The sequence below is a fragment of the Oryzias latipes genome, chromosome 7 (assembly GCF_053564925.1).
Source record: "Oryzias latipes strain Hd-rR chromosome 7, Olatipes_Hd-rR_3.1".
Lineage (NCBI taxonomy): Eukaryota > Metazoa > Chordata > Actinopteri > Beloniformes > Adrianichthyidae > Oryzias > Oryzias latipes.
Genome location: NC_136243.1, coordinates 1,382,581 through 1,405,009, shown reverse-complemented (window position 1 = coordinate 1,405,009; position 22,429 = coordinate 1,382,581). Strand labels below are relative to the sequence as shown.

At 38.7% G+C, this 22,429-nt stretch overlaps 1 protein-coding gene and 1 long non-coding RNA gene across 11 annotated transcripts in view; one reads left to right on the top strand and one right to left on the bottom strand.

Moving 5' to 3' along the window:
- The window catches only part of LOC105354474 (membrane-associated guanylate kinase, WW and PDZ domain-containing protein 3), a 159,419-nt gene that overhangs the window by 39,823 nt on the left and 97,167 nt on the right, over positions 1-22,429 (bottom strand). For all 9 annotated transcript variants that reach the window (XM_078950001.1, XM_078949999.1, XM_011477671.4 and 6 more), the window contains 5 exons: positions 15,512-15,680; positions 14,711-15,317; positions 14,446-14,509; positions 10,326-10,544; positions 560-838 (listed from right to left, as the gene is read on the bottom strand). In XM_078950001.1, the coding sequence (XP_078806127.1) occupies positions 560-838; positions 10,326-10,544; positions 14,446-14,509; positions 14,711-15,317; positions 15,512-15,680 (1,338 nt within the window). The remainder of the gene's footprint in view (positions 1-559; positions 839-10,325; positions 10,545-14,445; positions 14,510-14,710; positions 15,318-15,511; positions 15,681-22,429) is intronic.
- Positions 834-8,960, top strand: LOC110015398 (uncharacterized). 2 transcript variants are annotated; one of them, XR_002873575.2, is made up of 7 exons: positions 834-2,683; positions 3,456-3,543; positions 3,614-3,748; positions 3,917-3,991; positions 4,084-4,216; positions 4,871-5,491; positions 5,901-8,960. It is a non-coding gene; the product is annotated as an uncharacterized LOC110015398 (long non-coding RNA). The 2 variants fall into 2 exon arrangements; XR_002873576.2 differs by having other exon boundaries at positions 834-3,543.

The window sequence follows — 22,429 nt, the reverse complement described above, 5'->3', positions numbered from 1 at the left end:
AACACAGCGTGCACGTTTAAAACACACTCGTAAAACACAAAGTGTGCATGTGTGAAACACAATGTGTGTGTTTGTGAAACCTTTAGTGTGCATTTCCAAATTTATTTTGCATGTTTGCATAAAATGACATTTGTGAATCAAAGTGTGTGAATTGGTGACTCGGACTGTGTGCAATTCTGAATTATGAGACTGTTCTGGCCTCATACTGATGTAACAGTAAAATCTGTCCAACACAAGAGGCTTCCAGCTGTCATCTGTTTGCTCACCTGTTGGACAGGACAAGTTAAATAAAAAATAAAAAAAGGTAAAAACATAAAGCCCAATAAAATTCAAATGTGAAATAACAGAGCAAAAGCTCATGTGTGACTAAAAGCTAGGCTAGAAAAATGAGACTTGAGTCGAGTTTTTGAATGGACAGTGAAGATGATTGTCAAATATTTTTTATCTCTGAGAGATTTTGTCCTTCAGGGGCACTTGTGATGGTAAATCTATTACTCCACGGCATCCCTGGTGGTTGTTAGCCATCTGTGATTTCAGCACTGAGAGCAGTGGAACTCACCTTTGCTCACTTCCTGAGATGAGATGACAAACCCGAAGCCTTCCCCATGCCGCCTGTGAAGCTCCACCTCTACTGGTTTGGGCCCTGCCCCCTCTTTGCCCTCTTTTGCTGCAATAGCTTCTCCTCCTCTGGTGGGAGGAGGATCCCCAGCAAAACCTTCTCCCTTCAACAAGTCGCAGGGCTCCAAGGTAAGAGTGACAGGAACTGAGTCTAGGAAGCTCGTACTTTGGATGAGGGATGAGGGTGGAGGCCCGTTAGGAGAATGGGCTGGAGGGGCCCCTGAGGAAGCAAAAAAAGTCTTAGTGATCAGAGGGGGGAGGGTGAAAGACTATGAATGTAAGAAGTAAAAAAAAAGCAGATTCAATGAGCTTCAGTTATTGATACAGTAGTCCCCAAACTTTGGCCCGTGGCCCAACTCCACATTTGGCCTGGCCCCCTTAACAATATCAGAGACGTATCCGTTCAACTTGCTGATTCTTTAAGTGTGATTATGCAAGCTGCTTTATTTATTTAACTTTCCAAACATTGCATCCTGTTCTGTGTCCTGATTGGCTAGAGACCTTGTCGATCAATCTCCTCTGTGCTGTGTCTCCTGTAGAAATGCATGCAGCTCTCCACATACATACAAATTTTCAATTGCGATCAGATCTTTGTTTTTGTCCTTGACTTATTTTTCTACGAATGTTTGAACTTTGAGAATTTAAACAAGAGAGAAGTGTGAAAATGTTCATGTCTGTCTGAGAAAAGTGTACAAAATTAAAAGGAGTTTTACAACTTTAAAACATCTATAATCCTTCATTGCTGATTTGATCTTCATGAGTTATTTTAGAACGTAACACCCACAATAAATGAGAGAGCTCTGTACTGGTGAAAAGGTAACGCATAAATATGCCCAGCTGCAGCAGAAGACAAAAGATTTAGACTTTTTTTTCAATGAGAGCTGCTCATTTTTATTTTTGAAGTCAGCGCAAACTGTGAGATGTGTGAGGAGGTGCAGTCCAAATATGTTTTTTCTGGCTTTTTTCTTTAAAGATCACAGAGAGTTATTTAATTATTTCATAAATAGTGTCATTTATTTCATTCAAATGATACTTATTTCTTTCCTGATTTCTTTTCTCTAAAGATCCCAGAAGGGGTTATTAATATTTGGTTATGTGTGACTTTCTGGAAAACCATAATTGTTTACATTTAGACACACACTGCAATTGTTACACGTTTTCTGTTAGCCTACAAACTGACCCCTGCCCCACATCAATGAAGAAACAAGTTAGGTGGCCCTCACAAGAAAATGTTTGGAAAAGATTGGGGGCCCTTGATCTCCAGCAGGGGCTGGAGATTTTGTTGATAAAATGAGTGGATACGTGGCACAAGTGGCTCAGATTGCTGACTTCTGCTGTGAGCCGCGCCTGACTCGGATTTTGGGTCACGGCTGTCACTCTGCGGGTGTTCCCTCCCCCGGAGTGGAATCCACAAGCGAGGCGAGCCCAGGAAGTCTGTTTAGTGAGTTAGGTTTAATATCTTATGTGATTCATGTCTTCATTTAAAATTCTTAAAAATGATTGATGACTCTGTTGTAGCATGAACATGATGATGAAGCTGAGTCATTAGAACCATTTGTTATTTATTTTTTATGTAATTGTTTAATTTCTTAAGATTGTGGGATTCTTTCTATACGGCTGTCTGAGCTGTATGTGACTGCATGTGGCTAAAAGTGCTAGTATTGCAATCAGCATCATCAACTCATTTAGAAAAACACATTGCCCAACATGCTAACACTGGTAAGAGCTACATGTGATACACAGCAAATTTCCAGAGTTGAAAAATCTGGAGTTAGGCAAAAAAGTGTGAAAGAGTTGGATTTCAGGAGTTTATTTTCTAAATGTGACTATACTAAGCTTTATATTTACTCTTTTGAGTTGTCAAATTTTCGAGTTTATTCATGGGTGTTAAAGAACCTCCAGTTAACTATCTGTGGAGTTGATGGCTGGGTGTGGTTGGGTGGGGCTGGAGTGAACGGTGGAGCTCTGTCGGGGCATGTCCAGTCACAGCAGAAGTCGTCGCAGCACGCTTTTTTTGCGCCAGAATTTCGAGGCATTATCATGAGCGGTAGAACTTTGTTGTGAGGTAAGTAAAACAAAAACTTAAAAAATAGTATAATAAATGTACTGTTGTGTAAATGTTTTGTGCATTTCAAGGGAACGATTTGCTTTCCCCTTCATTTACCATTTAGCACTTGTTTAGCATATTAGCTAAGGTGCTATAGTTCGGTCATCATTAAAATTACTCAATATAATATTGAAAAGTGAACGTCTAATTACTATGGAGCTGGTGAATGAAAAGTTTTGTGTAGAAATATGACCGTGATTCTGCATTTCTTTTTACATCGTCGAAACGTGCAGGTTTTTTTGTCCGGTCAAACAAAGCTAGGTTAGCCTAAATGCTACGTGTTCTGGGTTCTCCTTAATAAATTATCTGATAGCAGAGAGAACTGCTTGTTGAATGTGTGCGTTATCCATCTATTACTATGTACGTTTTGCCTCGATTTAGACTTGGTGGGGTTACGTTTTTGTTAACATTCTTAGTTATAGTTAGAGATGGCAGACACAGAGCTTTGCAAAATTGTTTTAGTATACTGTATAATCAGAGAAATGGCATATATGAGATGAACCCTGGAGAACCCAACAATTTTGTTCAGCAGGGCTTAAAGTTAAACCATTTTTTTTGGCACATTTTAGAATGCTGCTAATAACAGCAGCCTAATTTAATATAAAAAAATAAAAACATTAAAAAAACAAGGGCCAGATTTGACCCAGTGGATTCTCCAGGGTGACATATGTTCACCCTTGTTATTCATGGTGAAAACTGCTACAATCAAGCAAAGTTTTTTGTATTCCAGGCCATCATGTTGGTAAAAGTAAACTGTGGAGGAAAGAAGAAGTACATAAAACTTGAAGAGGCATGCTTCTCTGATTTTATTAGTGCAGGTAAGAATATATATGAAATAAACCGTAAATATAATATTTGCCTTTTTAATTTTTTGTTGTTCTTATATAGTTCAGCAGAAATTTCTCATACCAGAGACTACAGCACTAAAGGTCACAGATGACCAAGGTGTCGAGGTTGATGAAGATGTTTTCCCAGAAGTTGCGACAGCTAAAGAAGCTTGTTTTTTCATATACACCCCAAATGGTAGGGCTATTAAAAATTATATTTTATTGCAAATACATTTGCTGAGGTTTGTTTATTTAACAGGCAAAAAATGTATTATTAAATGCCACCTAGATGAAATGTCTAGAATTTAATATTTTATTCTTTTTATGCAAAGGCAAATGGTATTTTTTTCTTTTTTTTTTTCAGAGGGTTCATCTGAAGAATCATCTCAGACCTTTGGCTCTTCAGACCAGACAGAGTATGTGACTCTTACACCATGCGGTAAGCAAACCTTTCTATAGAAGTCAGATGATTTAAGATTTCACTTTGGGATTCTATTAGCCACATTTCCACGTTTTTTTTCTAATCTTCAGATTTGACCGTGCCACAAGAAGAATGTGAAAGACCCCAAGTCTCACGGATACGTTGTCGCTCTCAAGCAGTCTGAGTAGTGACACAAGTGATTCTGGGGGGAATCAACCAATGGACAGTGTTTTTGCAAAAAATGTAATTGTTTTTCCTTACATGATTTTGACATTTTTGTTTAAAAAAATATTTATATGAAAAAGACAGTTATTAGAGATAGTGTTTGTTCAAAATAAAACTTTTAGCTTCAGCCTGGAAAAGGCTGAAGCTAAAAGTATTTTTCTGTCAGGAAAAATATAATTCATAGATTTTCAGATCTGTTGAACCATTAATGTTTTTTTCCTCCATAAATTCAAATGAATTTGACCTGCATCTTTACCGGCTGGTTCAGCGCGCTTCAGGCCGTATGTCTGCGCGCGGACACACGCACACTTTTAACCGAACAGGATTTGTAAAAATATATTTAATAATTAAGTTGCAAATTTCAAAAAAGAGGAATGCATGAAAATATGAGGCTGGAGGAGGGACACGAATCTCTTTAATATTATCAATACAAAATACGTGTTTTTTCCTGCGGGACGGGAGACGATACAAAATCAATGCATCTCTATTACTGTGCGGGACTTAATTCTATGAGTTCTGCGGGTGCGGGCGGGAGTGGACATACATATTGCGGGAGCGGGCGGGAGTGTAACGCATACCTTGCGGGAGCGGGCGGGATTGGTCAGAAATTCAGCGGGCGCGGAGTCTTTATAAACAAGTTGTTTATATGAGTGAATTTCTGCTGTGTTTCAGTCATGCCAAAGCCTTGAAGATCATCTCTTGACCACTGAAGTAACAAATCAGCCATACCTTCTTGCCACAGGAACTTCAAAAGCTCAGGTTTCCACCTTCTACATCATCTTGGACAAAAATCTTCTCCCATGTCAGGCATGTACAACTTTAGGAGCTTTTGATGAACTGTTCAAGTCCCATTTTGTTTTCAACGTGAGGTATGATGATGCTCTGTCTAGTCTGGACACATTTTTGCAGACTACAGTGTACAATATTGATGTGGGCACAACTGAAGAAACTCCAAGAGTCAAGGAGCTTAGAGCAAAGCTGCTAAACAAGCATTAATTGGCCTATTTAGCCAACATGTTAACCCTTTATAGGGCAAGTGACTGTTTTTGGTCATTTCTGCACCTGTTACTTATCACGCCCTTCCCCCGTCTCAGTGAGTTCAAGAGTCATGGAATCTTTCCCCATGACTCAGTAAAGATCATCCTCCATTATAGCTTACTCAATTGTGCAACTTGACCAATCAGCAGAGAGCAGGGTCACATCAAATTTCCCTTTTTCTCCAAAATGAGAAAAAGTTGCTTTTGCAGCTCAGTTCACTGGACATTTTCAAAGGAATCGTCAAAACTAACCATGGTAAGTTGATGAAACTCATACATTTTATTGTTGAATAGTTGTGTTAAGTGTTGACATATAAGTTGTTTGGGGAGAATTTATTGAAATGAGTGAAAATACGGCATGAAAAATGCAGGCACCATATTTGATCATATGCCCTTTTCACTAAAAACAAAATTTTACTTGGTATGTCTGTTTTTGGACATATGCCCTATGCATCTAACAAACCATATTAGTGCATTTTCTTTACAAATAAAGAAATACAACTTAGAAATTTTTTTTTTTAATGTTGCCAAATGTTTTATATCACTATACAGTGATTCAGAGAGAATTTAAACACTGTTTTTAGTTTATGAATAGTGATAAAGAGTGATTTTTGTCAGTTTATGATGTTATGACAGTTGTTTTATTGCATGTGTTTAATTTTTAGCTTCCATCAATTTTTTATGGCAAGAGGAGGGAGACTGCTGTTGTGCCAGTCCACCCTGACATTAGTGATGATGATGAGGATCAAGATGATGATGTGTCAGACCCCGACTTCGCCCCACCCACCAACAACCAGGACATTCCCAGACCCTCACACACAGTTGTGTGAGGGTCTATTCAACACTTTTGTTATCAGCACTTTTTGTTATTAGCACTTTTATGTTCTAAAAGTGATGTTCAAATGTTCAAATACATAATGTGTTTTTCTTATATTTATATATATATGTATACTTATTGGAATTTGTTTTACCACTCACGGGCAAGTGACCAAATACGGTAACTTCATTGGCATTGATTTTCTACGTGAAAATAAAAAAAATTGAAAAATGTCACCAATGATATGAAGTCTTGTTATGTTCTCCAATAACTCTCTAAGGTTGAATTTTTGAATTTTAGAGTATTTCATTTAGTGCCCTATAAAGGGTTAAGGTGTTTTCTCTGTAAGTCAACCTATGCCTCGGTTTTACTTTTGTTTAGGCACCTTAAACTCATTCACGGAATGTATCCAGGAAAAAATCTAATCCTGAAATGTGGTCAATTAGATTGTTGTTTACAGTTCTCAAGTTATTCTGGGTTTAGGAGACATCTTCTAAGGATACATTCTTTGACTGAAGACACAAGTGCTACTACTGACATTCCCTCCAACAGCCGCATTGAACCCATTACTCATTCTATATCCTCGAATGATGAAATGCCATCTACTTCATCTCAATTTCTAAACAAAGAAGCAAACCTTACAATGCCTACCCAGAAAAAAGAAATGTGTGCCTCAGTTATAGCCAAGCTTTTAGGTAACAGTGTGCCAAATACAGTTGTTATGTCCACAATTGAAAATTTAGAGGAATTAGTTGAAGATCTGCAGTCTGATATAAGGGACAAAGTATTAAACTTACTCCCTGTTGGTAATCCATCAAGGCCTGCCATAGAAAACCTTTTTAAGAATTGGGATAATCCTTTTAGCCAATTAAACTCTGACACCAAATGGAAGAAATACTTTAGGGATAAATGGGGTGTAGTTGAGCCAGTTGAAATACGTCTTGGAGTCAGGTATGATACCAGACGAAATAACAGCACAGGAACTTATGAACAAGTTCCTGTTAATGACAAATTTATATATATTCCAGTTTTGAAAACACTCCAATTCATTTTTTAAAATGAAAACATTTGTAAAATGATGGAAACATGTAGTCACTCTGAAACATACAAGGTGTGATGGGAGCTACTTCAAAAGTCATCCTTTATTTTCCGTTGATAAATTTGCCCTTCAGATACAATTATACTATGATGAATTTGAATGTGCAAATCCTCTTGGATCAAAAAAAGGAATACACAAAGTAGGCTGCTTTTACTTTATTCTCAGAAATCTTCCCCCAATGGTGAATTCCACCCTCATGAACATCCATCTGGCTTCTTTATTTTATGCACAAGATGTCAAGAAGTATGGGATTGACGAAATACTGAAACCCCTCATAAATGACTTAAAACCACTAGAAACTGTTGGTGTTGTTGCTCCATTTGCTGAACAACCTGTACTTGGCACACTTGCTCAAATCACTGGCGATAACTTGGGCATGCATTGCATTCTTGGGTTTGTGGAATCATTTAATGCACATTATTTCTGTCGCTTTTGTTTAACTGATAAATCTTCAGTTCAGTTTGTGTTCTCAGAGGATGACCCAAGCGTGATTTTAAGATCACCCGTTCTGAATGATCAACACTGTGCTCGTTTGGCTGATGATCTAACACTAAGCTCATGTTTTGGCATAAAGAAGAAAAGCACACTTAACACTTTGAAATACTTCAATACGGCAGAAAACTATGCAGTAGATATCATGCATGATATTTTGGAAGGGGTTGGCCAATTTGAGATAAGACTTCTTTTTGAATATTTGATTGAACATTTCATTTCCAAAGAAAGTTTACTGAACAGGATATATGCTTTTAATTATGGTTATTTTGAAAACAAAAACAAGCCAACAAGCCTTAATCTTGATTGTGTGGGCCATGGAATTGGGTTAAATGCAACACAAACACATAAACATTGTGTTTGCATATGATATCACTGAAGGCATGACAGTGTATTTAAAACACTTAATCAGCGAACATCATAAGCTCTTCAAAGAACTGTACCCATCAAAGAACTTGCTTCCAAAACATCATTTTATGGTCCACTACCCTAGATGTATCAGAAAAATTGGACCTCTTATTCACATCTGGACTATGCGATTTGAAGCCAAACACAAATTTTTTAAAGATTGTGTGAAGAACTTCAAAAATTTAACAGTATCACTTGCAAATAAACACCAGCTTTCAGTAGCATATCACTGGGAATGTCTGTCAGTTAATGCCATTGAGTCTGGTCCAGTTAAAACTTTTTCACTTGAAACAGTTGAATTTTCAGATGTTATAAGAGCGTATCTTCGTGCTGATTCTCAACTCACTGTTTGCATGACAAAGTGGGTCAAGTGTTCTGGAGTTGAGTATCGAGTTGGACTTTTTGTCTGCAGTGCTACTGAGCAAAATATGCCACTATTCCAAAAAATAGTTTCAATTTTTTTACACTCTGGTAAAGTGTTTTTTGTTTTGGTTCAGCACGAAACTTGTTTTCATGACCACCTCCATTTCTTCCAAGTGACTGAAAACATACCCAGGAAGATTTTTGTCATGGAAAGAGAAAGATTAAGACATTTCAAGTGTTTTGATGCTCAGATGTCATATGGGTCTGATTCACTCTCTTTTGTTGTGTCAGAAAGTTTTATTATCTAAAAGGGCTCTTGTTTTTTGAAGAGTAGTCTACTTCATCTTCTATTGTCCTGAAAAAACAATTTTACAGATCTGAATGCATGGTAAAAAAATGCACTTTTTACAGAATTTTGTATGGGATACACTGGCTTTTATTTTTTTAATGCAATGTTTTTATTGCAGTTTTGACAATGTTTTTTGTGAATTGGATACAACATATTACAACAATACTTTATGTATGGTGTATCTGAAAAATAAAAACAACAAAAGAAGTTCCGAGTATGTCTTTTATTGTACATTATAAACAAATATATAGAGTTAAAAGTTGTTTTTTGTTTCTTTATCTTTTAACTCTAGTAAGAGTTAATAAAAAAACTAACTAAACTGTTGAGTTTTATTTTACTCAGGGTAGGATTAAAAGTTTACACTAATAAGAGTTAAAATTAACTCTGGAAACTGAGTTAAAATATTAACTCTAGCAAAAGAGTTACTTTAACTATTATTCTGAGTTTTTTTGATGGTCACATATGTACACTCAGATTGAGTTAATTTTAACTCTCATGGAGTTTATTCCAAAGACTAAAATTTGCTGTGTAGGTTGATAGAAAATCCACTTTGTTCTAAACTTTTCTGTTGGTTTTATCTCCATAGAAACCATTTTGGTCGCCTAGGGATACTCAACAGATTGATGTGAGTCTCAGACTAATCGGAAAATGTACCGGTAAACTTTTGGATTACTTTAGCAATAGAGGATTTTTAATAACCACGCCCTTATTCCTTATTTGTCAGTATCCAATGTTATATGAATTTGTTCAGTTCTAGCCATGGATGTGTGCATTGCATTTTTACAATATTCCGTTAAAATAAGAAATCTTTCCTCATAAGGAAACATTATGGGTCCTTGCAGTCAGTGACTGCAGCAGGCCATAAATAACCCTTGTGCTATCTTAGATGACCCCCCCCACATTGACGTGTTCTCCCTACCATGACAAAGGTGGATAAAGGTGGAAAGATTTCATGTAATCCATGGACACCAGTGAAGATCACAAATCATTGAAGAAAAAAGGTCCAGAGCACTGTCTAGTGGGTCTAGATGACCCACCTCCCAATGTTAAAGTGCCTAGGATAGAACAAGGGTTAGAGCAGCAAGTGGCGTTGTATGACCTGCAGGTGCTAACCGCCCTCTATGTGCCACAACTGCCCTTGCAGTTTCACCAAAGAGGTAGAGAAACAAAAACAAAACAGCAGCTGTTAATAATGATTATGGCCCGTAGCATTCACTGAATGCAAGGACCATATTGTTTTCGCAGTTGGAAGACTGTCTGCGCCATTGAACCAAAGTTTGACCCCCACCACCTGTGCGAAAAGTCAGCAAAATATACACAGCGATTTTCAATTTTTTAAAATTTTTCTTTCAAGTTTACAATTGTGCTTTCAAGATAAAAACTTTTTTATGATGTAATTTTTCCCCTATCTTTTTATTTTTTCTATTAATTAAATTACAATCTGGTTTTTATTAATTTTAAACTTATACTGATTTGACCCCATAAATTTGGTGTGCAGTTTAATCAACATTTTTAGATGTCTCCTACTAGGAATGAGCCTTAAGATAAAATGGGGGGGTTACCTTGATGGGTCCCTGTAGCTGGATGGTAGTCCTTTGGTTGACCTTCAGGGACCAAACCAGCCAGGTTGAGCAGGGGAACACCCTCCAGCAAGGCACCCGCGGACGGAAAAGGCAAATCAGGTGAAGACGGGCCATGAGAAGAGGAAGGTGTGGTCAGGATATTCGAAGAGGGCTGAGACTTGTAGAGGTTAGGAGTAACGACCAGAGAGGAAACTGGACCTGTAGAAAGACATTGTAAAACTCTAAAGAAGTTTTGGAAAAGAACCCTGTCACACATGGACAAACTGTCCACAATAGGTCCAGGACAGACCTCAAGGATTATATCTCCTCATGTTTCTGCGTTGAATCTAATTTAGAACAGGCTTTCAAGATTTTCTGACAGCGCTGGATTGGACTGAAAACCCATAGAAGGGTGAGAATACCGTAGCTGGTCAGAACTTTAAAAACCAACACCTGACATCCACAGCTTTTTTCTGGCACTCTGTGACCTGATGAAGTCTGAGGCTACATTTAAACCACCATTACTAAGGAGAAGTCTATGTGAACAAGTGTCAACCAACCAACCAACCAACCAACCAACCAACCAACCAACCAACCAGCCAGCCACCCAATCAGTCAGTCAGTCAGTCAGTCAACCAATCAGCCAGCGAGCCAGCCAGCCAATCAATCAATCAATTGATGACCAATCAATCAATCGACCAATCAATCAATCAATCAATCAATCAATCAATCAATCAATCAATCAATCAATGCATTATTTGTACATAATTTATAAAATCAAAGCAAAAAAGCTAGCGCGTTGTTAAAACATTACCTGAAGTCTATATTAGCCCGAAAAACCTCAGTTGATGCCAAATTAGCCAAAAAAGCTAAAATGTTGCTAAAATGTTAGCTAAACTACAAATTAGTCTAAAACGTAGATGTCAATTTAGCCAAATGAGCTAGCATGACGCAAATATAACAGCTCAGTGCCAAATTTTTTGAAAATTAATGTAAAAGATGCAAACATAGCCAGTCAAGCTGGCATAATGACAATTTACAGGCATTTTGCTAATCTACTTAAAATACTGATACAAACTGAATTTACTCCAAACTCGTGTAATGAAGTGGATCTGTTATGGATTTTCAGCTAACAGTGAATAAGAAACATACATGTGTCATTGAAAGAGTCAAAGGTTCCCCAAAGCCCGTCTCAGTGTGTCTCTGTGTGAGTGTGAACAAGAGTGTCGTCTCCATGGTAACAGGTTTAAAGTCCAGGTTTGCTTGCAGCTGCATGTCATCTACTACACAGCACAAATCTGAGACGGACAGACTTTGTCCTGAACAAACTGACGCTGTGTCTAAACTATAAATCAGATCGAAATAATTCTTTCAGTTTTAAAAAACTCACAAGTTGAGTAATCCAGTGTAATACATTTAATTAGTCTCTAATAGTGTCAGTCTTTATGTAAATTTGATCATAAAGTAGGACTTTTTTTCTCTGCTGTGCTAGAAATGCCATGTTATCCAATGGCACAGCTTCAATTAGCACTACCACAAAACAAATGTTCATATCTTCAAACCTCTTTCACTTATCAAAATAGTTGAACCCTTGTGCAACTAGCTTTTGAGCTACAATGTGTGATGGTTTCATGTCTGTAGGTTCAAGAATGTAATCACAATTGCAAGTTAAAAACATGATTTGGTGTGAGATGCAGCGAGCAGATTTTCCTACATTTTGCTAAAAATAATCATGACTCTGTGACAAACGGTGTTTGAGAAATGACAGTTTGTTGGGATAATTTCATTTTAGAAAATAGTCCACTTCACAATGGCGCCTAAGAAGTTGGAAAATGAAATCAATGAAAATCCCTAAGATAAGTTTTTATGTAACTGGTACTTAATATGCTTTTTTTTGTGGAAAATTCAAGATGGCGGCCTCTTCTGAAAGTCCATGAAACTTCTGTGGTGGTTGTATACTTAAACTGGCTTGGCTGGCTGTCAAATTTTGTCAAAATCGCAGGAACAAAAGTGTCATTTTCCCATATTGTGGAAAAACATGAAAATTGCCAAAACTTACACTTACACAAAATGGCCGCCAAGCCGTAGGTTGTGTGGCCATCCCATGATATTATCATAATATTATAGTGAGTTTTTGCCCTTATGGTGGGGGTCAACATCTTGCTGAAAGGCGCAGAAATGTTTCAACTGTGAAAACAATATGGTCCTTGCAGTCAGGGACTGCTGCTGCGGGCCACAATTGATACAGCAGATGACCCACAATCCTCAGCTAAAAGCAGGTCATGGTCCACCCTGAGAAGAGCTGTTTCACTGCTGTGACAGGATTTAAAACCAGACTCAAACTTCTGAAAAACATCATGAAATTCTAGATGGTCCTGTAATTGTACGGAAGTGATTTTGTAGCATAATTGAAAATAAAAGTCAATACTAGAAATGCTTTTTCATTTTCTACTTAAAAACCGCTTATTCTGTGTCATAATTAAAACGAAAATGCAAAGAGGGGATTGCATTTTCATTTTAACATCCGCCCTGCGAATAGTGTAATATTTCCAGAGGGGAGGCGGGGCGATGACGTCAGTGCTATCTCCGTGTGTCCGGCTGCTAAGAGACACATGCTAGCAGCAGTGTAGCTTTGTGTTAGCAGCAGAGGAGACGACTTTGTGACGGTTGTGAACTTCTGATGATTGTACACAGCTTCTCAGGACTACGTAGCAGCATTTCCGCCTTCCGCGGTCCTCCTTCGGACGCACCACAGTTCGTCGAAACTTCCCCCCGGACTAGCTTTGTCTTTGGACTGGCAGCCACCTTCGTATAGTGGAAAACGAAGCACCGCGATCCGAAGCTCCAGATCGCTCAAGGTGGAAGTGCTGCTACGCAGATCTGAGAAACTCTAAACCATCAGATGAATTTGTGTTTCCAGTGGTGTCCAGAAAAAATAAAGGCTAATGGAATTCCTACATATTTACATCCAAGATGCTCATTGCTCGCACAGAGTTTTAAGTACCTCCACAGCTCATTTTTTTTAGCTCATATTAGCCTAATGCTAACCCACCAAAACAGAAATAAACCTGATTCTAAAAAAACATGCCGGGAGTCCAGCTCTGATAAAACGACACAAGAACAAAGAAAACGCATTTGAATTGATTTCATTCGTTTTTGCTGAAAAGCACAATTTTTTATTTTGTTTTCCAGGCTTTTTTTCCCTGCAGCATATTTACAGAGGTCAAAATCTTTTAATTATAAGATTTTTTTTATATATGAAATGACAGAAGTAAAACAAACTGGAGATTGGCATTTAATTTCCAAACGCTGAACCTCAAAGCTGGCAGCTGCTGACAAGAAAAGTGTGATGGGAAAACAACAGCAATCCTCCACCTCTAACTGCAGCTTGAGGAGAGCTGAGGATAACACACAGTCAAGAGGAAGAAGTTTTGAGTATGGCGTGAAGTGTCCAGACTGAAGCCACGTCTCCCTCAGGAACATCAAATCCAGTTCCCGGGAAGTGAAAAAGTCCTTCAGGATAAATGTTTTGTTTGCGAGAGATCTGGCATTGACGAGGGCCGATCTCAGAAACTCCGACCCGTGATGGAAGATGAGGAGGCCTGACTCAGCGGATGGAGATTCGCGAGCTCCACACTACGTTTGGTGAACCGACACTGACGGAGTAAATGCGCGTTTTGGGCTTCCGGTTTCAAACCCTCATCTTAGGGCCTCGCTAGACAAGTTTTTTTGAGTGTTCTCAAGCTCTATTCACAGAAGTGTCACTGTTTGAAAATCGATCATGACGGAGAAATGAATAATGGTGGTTTGTGTATGGCTGGAATTCTATAACACTAAGTCTTTTATATCTCAGAATAGAGCTGTGAAAGAAAAAGTCTGGAGCAAGATTTGTGGGTTTGCATTGCTTCAACATTTCACACCAAGGCTCTTCCAGCTGTAGATGTCTGAACTGCACTATAAACAAAAGAAAACAGAAGAAGAAACCCTCTCCCTGCTTGTGAACGCCATGGGTTGAATGTATGTTCATGAATCCACAGATAGCGCATTTTTGAAAGTGCAGCACATGCCTGGTGTGAACTTGATGAAGAACTTGAGATAGTGTTTAAAGGTGAGATCTTACCCCCTCTGTAGACCAGCAGAACTACCTCTCCTTGTTTGATATGTTCCTGCAGAACTCTCTGAACCTGGAATAAATATAAACACTCACTATTAGATCACCAATCTGAAAAGTTAGAGCTAGCACAACTAATGTTGTCAAGAGGTGATACTGTTATTGTTTTTAATGCTAATAAAGGTAATGCTGCTGATTCTACTAACTGTAGAAGTGTTGCTAAATGCTATTAAGGCAACTAATGCTAATAGTTTAACAGGGGCTAGTGTGTCACCTGCAAAAAGCTGAGGCTCTGTACATCGGCCCCATTAATCTTTACAATGATGTCTCCTGTCTGCAGTGACAGACACTGCCTGCGATCCCAGACCCGCTTCACCACCACTTGCTGGCCTCCCTGTCCTCCTGTTGTCAGAGTAAATCCGAGGGCCCCACTTTCACTCTGCCCAACTGCAACTGGCACAAGTTCTCCCACAAGGCCTGAGCTGGTGGACCCTGTTACCAGTGGAGGAATTAGCCCTATATTTCCACGGGAGGTTAATGAAGCTGCCTGGTGACTGGCTGGACACCCATTAAAGCCACACGGTGGGGCGTCTTTGGGTGAATTAAGGACAGGGAATGTCATTGGCATTGGCAGGTGCTGAACAGGAGTTGTGGAGGAGGACAGATAATTGTTGCTGGTTGTGGAGTTGGTGGAGTTCTGGGCAGCGCTGGTTTCAGGCAGATTTAAGGGTAGTCTTGACAGAATGTGAGAGGAAGAGGAGGTGATTGGTAGAGTGGAGGTGGAAAGGTCACTGTCTGAGGACTTGGAGCTCTGATGGAGAAGGCGGGATGAAGAGGGGAGGGCAGGGAGAGTGTTGCTGTTGTAGCTAACCAGGGAGGATCTGTGTGGAGGAGAAGCAGAGAAAAGATAGCGGAGCAGTTAGCAAACTGATGATCATGTTGGTAAAACACAGAATTAAGGGCTGTCATAACAACAGCAAAAACTCCATTGCTAGCACAGCAAATAATATTACTAGCTAATGCTGGTACTATTACAACTGTGGTCGCTGAAAAAGCTGTTCCCACTTGGACTGACCTTCGAGTTCCAGTGTTTGATGGACCACCTTCAAAGTCACTGTGGTTGGGTGGAGTCCTCTCTGGAAGAAGAGGTGGACAGAGTGCAGGCTCGGAGGATACGAGGGTGACGGGCTCTGTCAATCCGTTCGCCATTAGAGGAGCAAAGGAGACTGGGTTATGTACAGCACCTAAAATGTGAATCAAAAAATAGTTTCTGTTAGTGAGGTGTGTCACGTATCTAACTTAACTTACTCAAATAGAGATTTAGTTTTCCTGGCTTTTTAAACTTGTGCTTTTCAATTTCTATATTTCTTTTTATTTCCACAAATCAATAAAAACAAATTATCTGGCACAAGTTCGAATGCTACAAACCCAGAGAAAATCAAGGGGAACAGAAAGAAGAAAACTGGTTTAATTGCACCTTTTACAGTTTTTGGATAAACACTTTTAGAGTAAGAATATATATACAGTACAGACCAAACGTTTGGACACACCTTCTCATTCAAAGAGTTTTTTTTTTATTTTCATGACAATGAAAATTGTAGATTCACACCAAAGGCATTAAAACTGTGAATGAACACATGTGGAATTATATACATAACAAAACAGCTGAAAATATGTCATATTGTAGGTTCTGCATAGTAGCCACCTTTTGCTTTGATTACTGCTTTACACACTCTTGGTATTCTCTTGACAAATCTTTACAACAACTGTTAAAAGGAGACTGTGTGAATCAGGGCTTCATGCTAGAATATCTGCTAGGAAACCACTGCTAAAGAAAGGCAACAAGCAGAAGAGACTTGTTTGGGCTAAAGAACACAAGGAATTGACATCAGACCAGTGGAAATCGGTGATTTGGTCTGATGAGTCCAAATATGAGATTTTTGGTTCCAACCACCGTGTCTTTGTGAGACGCAGAAAAGGTGAACGGATGGACTCTACATGCCTGGTTCCCACCGTGAAGCATGGAAGAGGAGGTGTGATGGTGTGGGGGTGCTTTGCTGGTGACACTGTTGGGGATTTATTCCAAATTGAAGGCATACTGGCCAACGGACCATCATTTATTTTTCAACAGGACAATGACCCCAAACACACCTCCAGGCTGTGGAAGGGCTATTTGACCTTGAAGGAGAGTGATGGGGGGCTGCACCAGATGACCTGGCCTCCACAGTCACCTGAACCCAATGGAGATGGTTTGGGGTGTGCTGGACCGCGGAGTGAAGGCAAAAGGGCCAACAAGGGCTGAGCATCTCTGGGAACTCCTTCAAGACTGTTGGAAGACCATTTCAGGTGAATACCTCTAGAAGCTCATCAAGAGAATGCCAAGAGTGAGCAAAGCAGTATTCAAAGCAAAAGGTGGCTACTATGAAGAACATACAATATGACATATTTTCAGTTGTTTCACACTTTTTTGTTATGCATATAATTCCACGTGTTAATTCACAGTTTTGATTCTTTCAGTGTGAATCTACAATTTTCATAGTCATGAAAATCAAGAAAACTCTTTGAATGAGAAGGTGTGCCCAAACTTTTGGTCTGTACTGTATATATATTCTTACTTGGGTCTTGTCTGGTGTGGTAGATCTACACCTTTGGTCTTGTCTGGTGTGGTAGATCTGAACATCTATCGCTCTGGTGCTCGGGGCTTGTTCCTGAGCTGCCAGGATGAGTGCTAAAGTGCTGTCCTGTAGACCAGCCCTTTCTAGCCATTGGTAGGACTTCTTGATATCAGCCACTTCAGTAATGGTCCGGCGGTACATCCCATGCAGGCGTTTGTCCTCCCATGAGGGGTCTGTCCTGTTGTTTTGACCTTTGAGCTTGTTCATCTATCTGGCTTCATTGTCTCTTGTGTACCTCTTTAGGCAGCTGCACAAGGCTAGTGGCCTTTGTTTGGCAGTTTCCAGTCCTTCAGGTATGGGAATCTGGCTGTATCTCTTAGGTTCTTGCTTTCTCATTGTACCTCTTTGAGCCTCTGTCAGCTTACTCACATCCCTCCGAGTTGCCTTGATTTTGGCCTCTAACCGTTGCTTCGATGGTGGGTATTGTTTTCTCCCATGGTTGCTCTTATAGCCAAGCATCTCAAGGATCACTGCTGCTGAAGTGTAAACCAGTTCCTTGGTTTCTGTGATTGTTGTGGTAGGAATTACCCTCAATGCTTCATTCACAGTTTCCAGGAGACTTTCAGGTGGTACATCACTTAACCGTTGTAGCTGGTGTCAGGGTTGCCTAGTGTTCATTCTAGACATGATCTTGTCTTTCAGGTCAGTTGCTGCCTCGCTCAGCGTATCTGTGGTTGTTGGAACTGTGTACCCAAGCTCAAGTGTGGTATAGCCTCCTCTCTGACCTGATGTTCTGGCTCTCCTGTGGCATTGTAATTGTTTTGTACCGCTTCAATTTCTCAAATTGTGATGGGAGTTGCCGTTTGTAAATATTAGAACAATGGACTACAAGTTGCTTGGCAGCAAGCCTTGATTGTGGGTGTAGAAGCATGTAACCTCACTGGGTGGGATTGCTTGAGAAGTAGCATTCCAACAGAACCTTATCCATTTTTAGTCCATTTCCGTCTTGTTCCAGTAGCCCACTTTCCATCAGAGTGCTCTGGTCCCCCAGCACCTGATGCAGACCTTGTTTGGCTGGAAGACAAAGGTTTGCCTGGATTGTGTTAATTACCCCCAATGATTCTATTCTACTCATGGAATCGAACCAGATTGATCTATGAGGCAGAATCAAATTGACCTATACCACTAATAATAATTTGAAAATAAAATAAATCAATAATCTAATCGAAATCGGAAAATACCATTTAGGTTGAGACACGGTAGGTTTATTTTAATTTACTGTAAAAACGACCAAGTGCCATCTCTTGTCAATGGATTTGCCATTCATTTATTGTTCACTTGTTTGTACACATATTTCATTCCTACGTCACCTGCACTGTTCAGTAGCAGGTATTACCCACTGGTTAAAGTTTTGGCTAAAGATGTCCTGGATCCACTTTAGGTCAGTGAATCGGATCGGCAACCACAAATATCGAGTCTAACCTTTGTTAAAATGAATCGTTACACCCCTAATGTTCATATATATGTACGTTTCTGCATTATAGCATAGAGGTATGTTTTTGGTTTACATTAGAGTATTTTGCTTAGACAAACCTAGAATAGCCCAGTCTGGCAATGTTTGTCATATTTCTAATTTCTAAGCCATACTTGGAATTGAACAAAGAAAATTGACTGTATTTCTGAAGCAGCTCTTTTTAAACAAGTTTTTTTTTACCGTGATTTGAGATTTGGTTTCTTTAATGGATTGTTTTAGATTGTTCCGTACCTTGACTCTTGAATTGAATTGAAACACACCTTTCCTTAGTTTTTAGTCTGAATTTTGGCAGCGAGAAAATCTTTTATAATTTGTCTTTTTAAAAATCTTACTTGTATGTTGTGTGGCAGACAATTCTTGTGTTTTATGCATTATTGTAAACATATTTTGTTCAATTGAATCTTAAAATTTTGCTATTTTTCATTTACTGAATAATGAATGGGATGGATCTCGCATTTACTGCCAGAGATCATTCTTATTGCCATCATCATTCTTATTTTTTTTGTAGAATAAAATAAATTTTACATATGTTTCCCTTATATTCAATATAGTAAGTCAAATCCGGCACAAAGAAAGACTTACTCAGTTGATACAGGGCTTTGTTGTTCATAGCTTATTGATCTTTATGAAGCACAGCAGTTGTTTTGCCATTTTGTTTTGATTAAATTGATATGGGACTTTGAAGTGATCCCCTCATCAATGATCACGCCCAGAAATTTAACTTCCTTCATTCTCTCAATTTGCATTCCATCTGTTTCAAGTAAAATATTTAGGTTTGTGTTTCTGTTGCTAAATATCACGAAGGATGTTTTTTTGTTGTTTAGTGATACTTTATTTATATCAAATCATTGTTTTGTCATTTATAGTTCCAAATGTTCTAAAACAGGGGTCAGGAACGTTTATGACATTAAGTGCCGAATCATCACCAACATTAATGCAAACTCCAATACAAGGAAATACGAAAACATTTCCAATATATCTGAAATGTTATTTAATTCAATTCACAACCAGCAGATCATATAGCTTTTTTTAAACATATTTTGGTATTATTCATCTTATTCATCTTTTGTTACAATACGAGACAGGGCCTGACTAACCTAATGTAAGTTCATTCTGTGATGGTGCTTATATTTCATCTAGAATGAAATATTTGTACCTTTTTTTGTATCTTAATTATAGTAATATGCATTTTCCTCACTTGCACTTTGTCATTATTTTGATTTTTTTCAAACCCAGTAAATGGAGTAGTGATCAGTTGTAGTATTCATTTTAAGACTTGTTTACATTTCATAGACTTTTGGCAGATCAGAAATAAAGTCTGTGTTTAATCTGATCTTGCTTGGTTTTTATTTCACAAACTGAATTAAAACTTCATAAACGTCAGTGATGCCAAAAACATAAAACAAAAACAAAAAAACAACACATTTGCAATCATATGTACAACAGCTGACGGATCAGCTTTGTGCTGTTCTCGCTCACGCGTGCCCTCACGTTCCATCCACAGACACTCGCTCATATCGCCTCACCCGCCATCTCATCGGCAACGGTTTAAAACACAGGGTCATATTACAACGTTTTAATTTCACTGTGGCAAACTTAGTTTTTTTTCCTACGGTGCATATTAATTTAAATCACCCACTTTTGAAGGCTGGTGGCAAAAAGTCATGGACATTGTGTGAAACAATAAAGCTTTATTGAGATACCGGGATAGGCTCCAGCAGCCTAAGATGAATGAATGGATGAATGAATGAAAAGAAGTGCAATATTTATTGTGTGTGTGTGTATGTGGGGGGGGGGGGGGGGGGGGGGGTCACAGTTACAGTGCTGCATGAATGGACCCTTTTCTTATGACCCCATAGGGGAAAAAGGCTTATTGTGAAAAGAGATTGTCACTCAAACCCAATGAGTTTTTTTCAAATTCGAAATATAAGTATGCCTACCCCAGGTTGCTGACCCCTGTTCTAAATTATTGGCTACGTGAAAAAACGTTATCAGAAAACAAAATTTTATCGTTTTGGATGCCCTACTAATATCACTTATAAATATCACTACAAATTGAATAACTTTCTTGGTTCTAGGACAGACCATTGTGGTACTACACATGTTGTACTGCAAAGATTTTATTAAGTGTTATTTGTATGTACTGTTTTCTGATTTAAATAGCTAGCTAGCCATTGAAGAGCCATTGAAGAGAGGTGGGCAAGACACTGAACCCCACCTTGCCACTGGTGGTAGGTTGGCGTCAGTGTTCGGCAGCGGAGCCGCCACCAGTGTGTGAATGTGTGTGTGACTGTAGAAAAGCGCTATATAAGTATACGCCATTTACCATACCCCATGTTGCTTTAGCATTACGGTACTTCTATTATTTATGGTAACTTGCCGTATTACTTTTTATTTCTGTGTTTTTATTATAGAGACCCGTTCATTTTTTTTTGTTTTATACCCTTCCTCTGCTTCTTTAATTCTCAGTTTTAGTAATGTTATGCATAAGTTATTGTTCTTTTCACAAGCATTCTGAAGTCCTTTTGTCATCCAAAGTTTATTTATACAATCTTTTCTCGTTAACTTCCTTATCTGACAGTTTTTTTGTATAAGCTACTAAGTATATGTATGAAAGAATTGTAGACGTTGTTTACATCCTTTACATAAACAGCATTTCAGTTGGGATGTTTCAGGTCTTTTTAGAGCCTCCAGGGCCTTTTGGTGACTTGTCCCTAGGGATAGGTATCGATAAGCTTTTACGGAAATGGACTAGAAAATGGACAAGGTTCTGTTGGAATGCTACTTCTCAAGCAATCCCACCCAGTGAGGTTACATGCTTCTACTATTCTTACTGATACTGCTTATTGATCCAGTATTTAAACAAACTCTTATTGATACTTTTTGAGGATGAAAAATAAAAAAATAACAAATTAAGAACATAAAGTTTTTTATTTCCTCATTATGTAACAATGTTTTTTTAACAAAACATTTTACTCTATACATTTTTCCAACTTGAAAAGTAAAATACATGAAAGATAAAATTAAAAGAAAAACAAACATCAATGTTTTGACCTATTGCTGTCATGATGTAAACATAAAACAAATTAAATAAATGTTTGACTTCATAAAATCATCCCAGGGAAAGTCTCTGCTTCAACTCCTGCAGTCAAAGCTGCGTCTGAATCTGACCCCCGTGTTTCCATCTGACAGTTTGAAGCCAAAGCCCCTCCCTCACCTCTCTACCTGCTTTTCCTCTCTACCTGTTCACCTGTTCACATCCTCTGTAGCTCATTGTCGTTTTCCTGCGCTACTCAGTCTGTCCTACACAGAGCGCAAAACATTATAGCAGCAGGTTGACACGATAGTTGGGGCGCTCTAGCGCAGATTTTATTAATTTTACGTGCGCCGTGTACTGTCAGAACAACAGCACCCCCCCCGTGCACACATATAGCCAGACAGACCTCTCCTCTTCAGCGAGAATAGCAAAATTAATATCATTATTAATTAACAGAAAATTGACTGACTTGGTGAGTTAAATATGGCAGATAACGTTTATATCTTGTGGGACAAGCAAAAAGCGACTTCTCCAGTACCGATAGCAGAACTGTTCAGGTCAGATCTTAACGATACTTCGGTCTTGAAGAATGTGGCCCCGGGGCTCGTTTAATACCGGGACTCGGTACCCATCCCTACTTGTCCCTAAATTGTATTTTGAGTTATGGACTCATGTGTTTTATTTGACTTAATTATATTACCCATATCTATATTAAAGTTGGCTCATACAAAAACAGAATTGTTGCTTACATTGTTAAACCAGTCTGTGAGTGTATTTGTGAAGAACCTGACGCAGGTACGAGGTGGT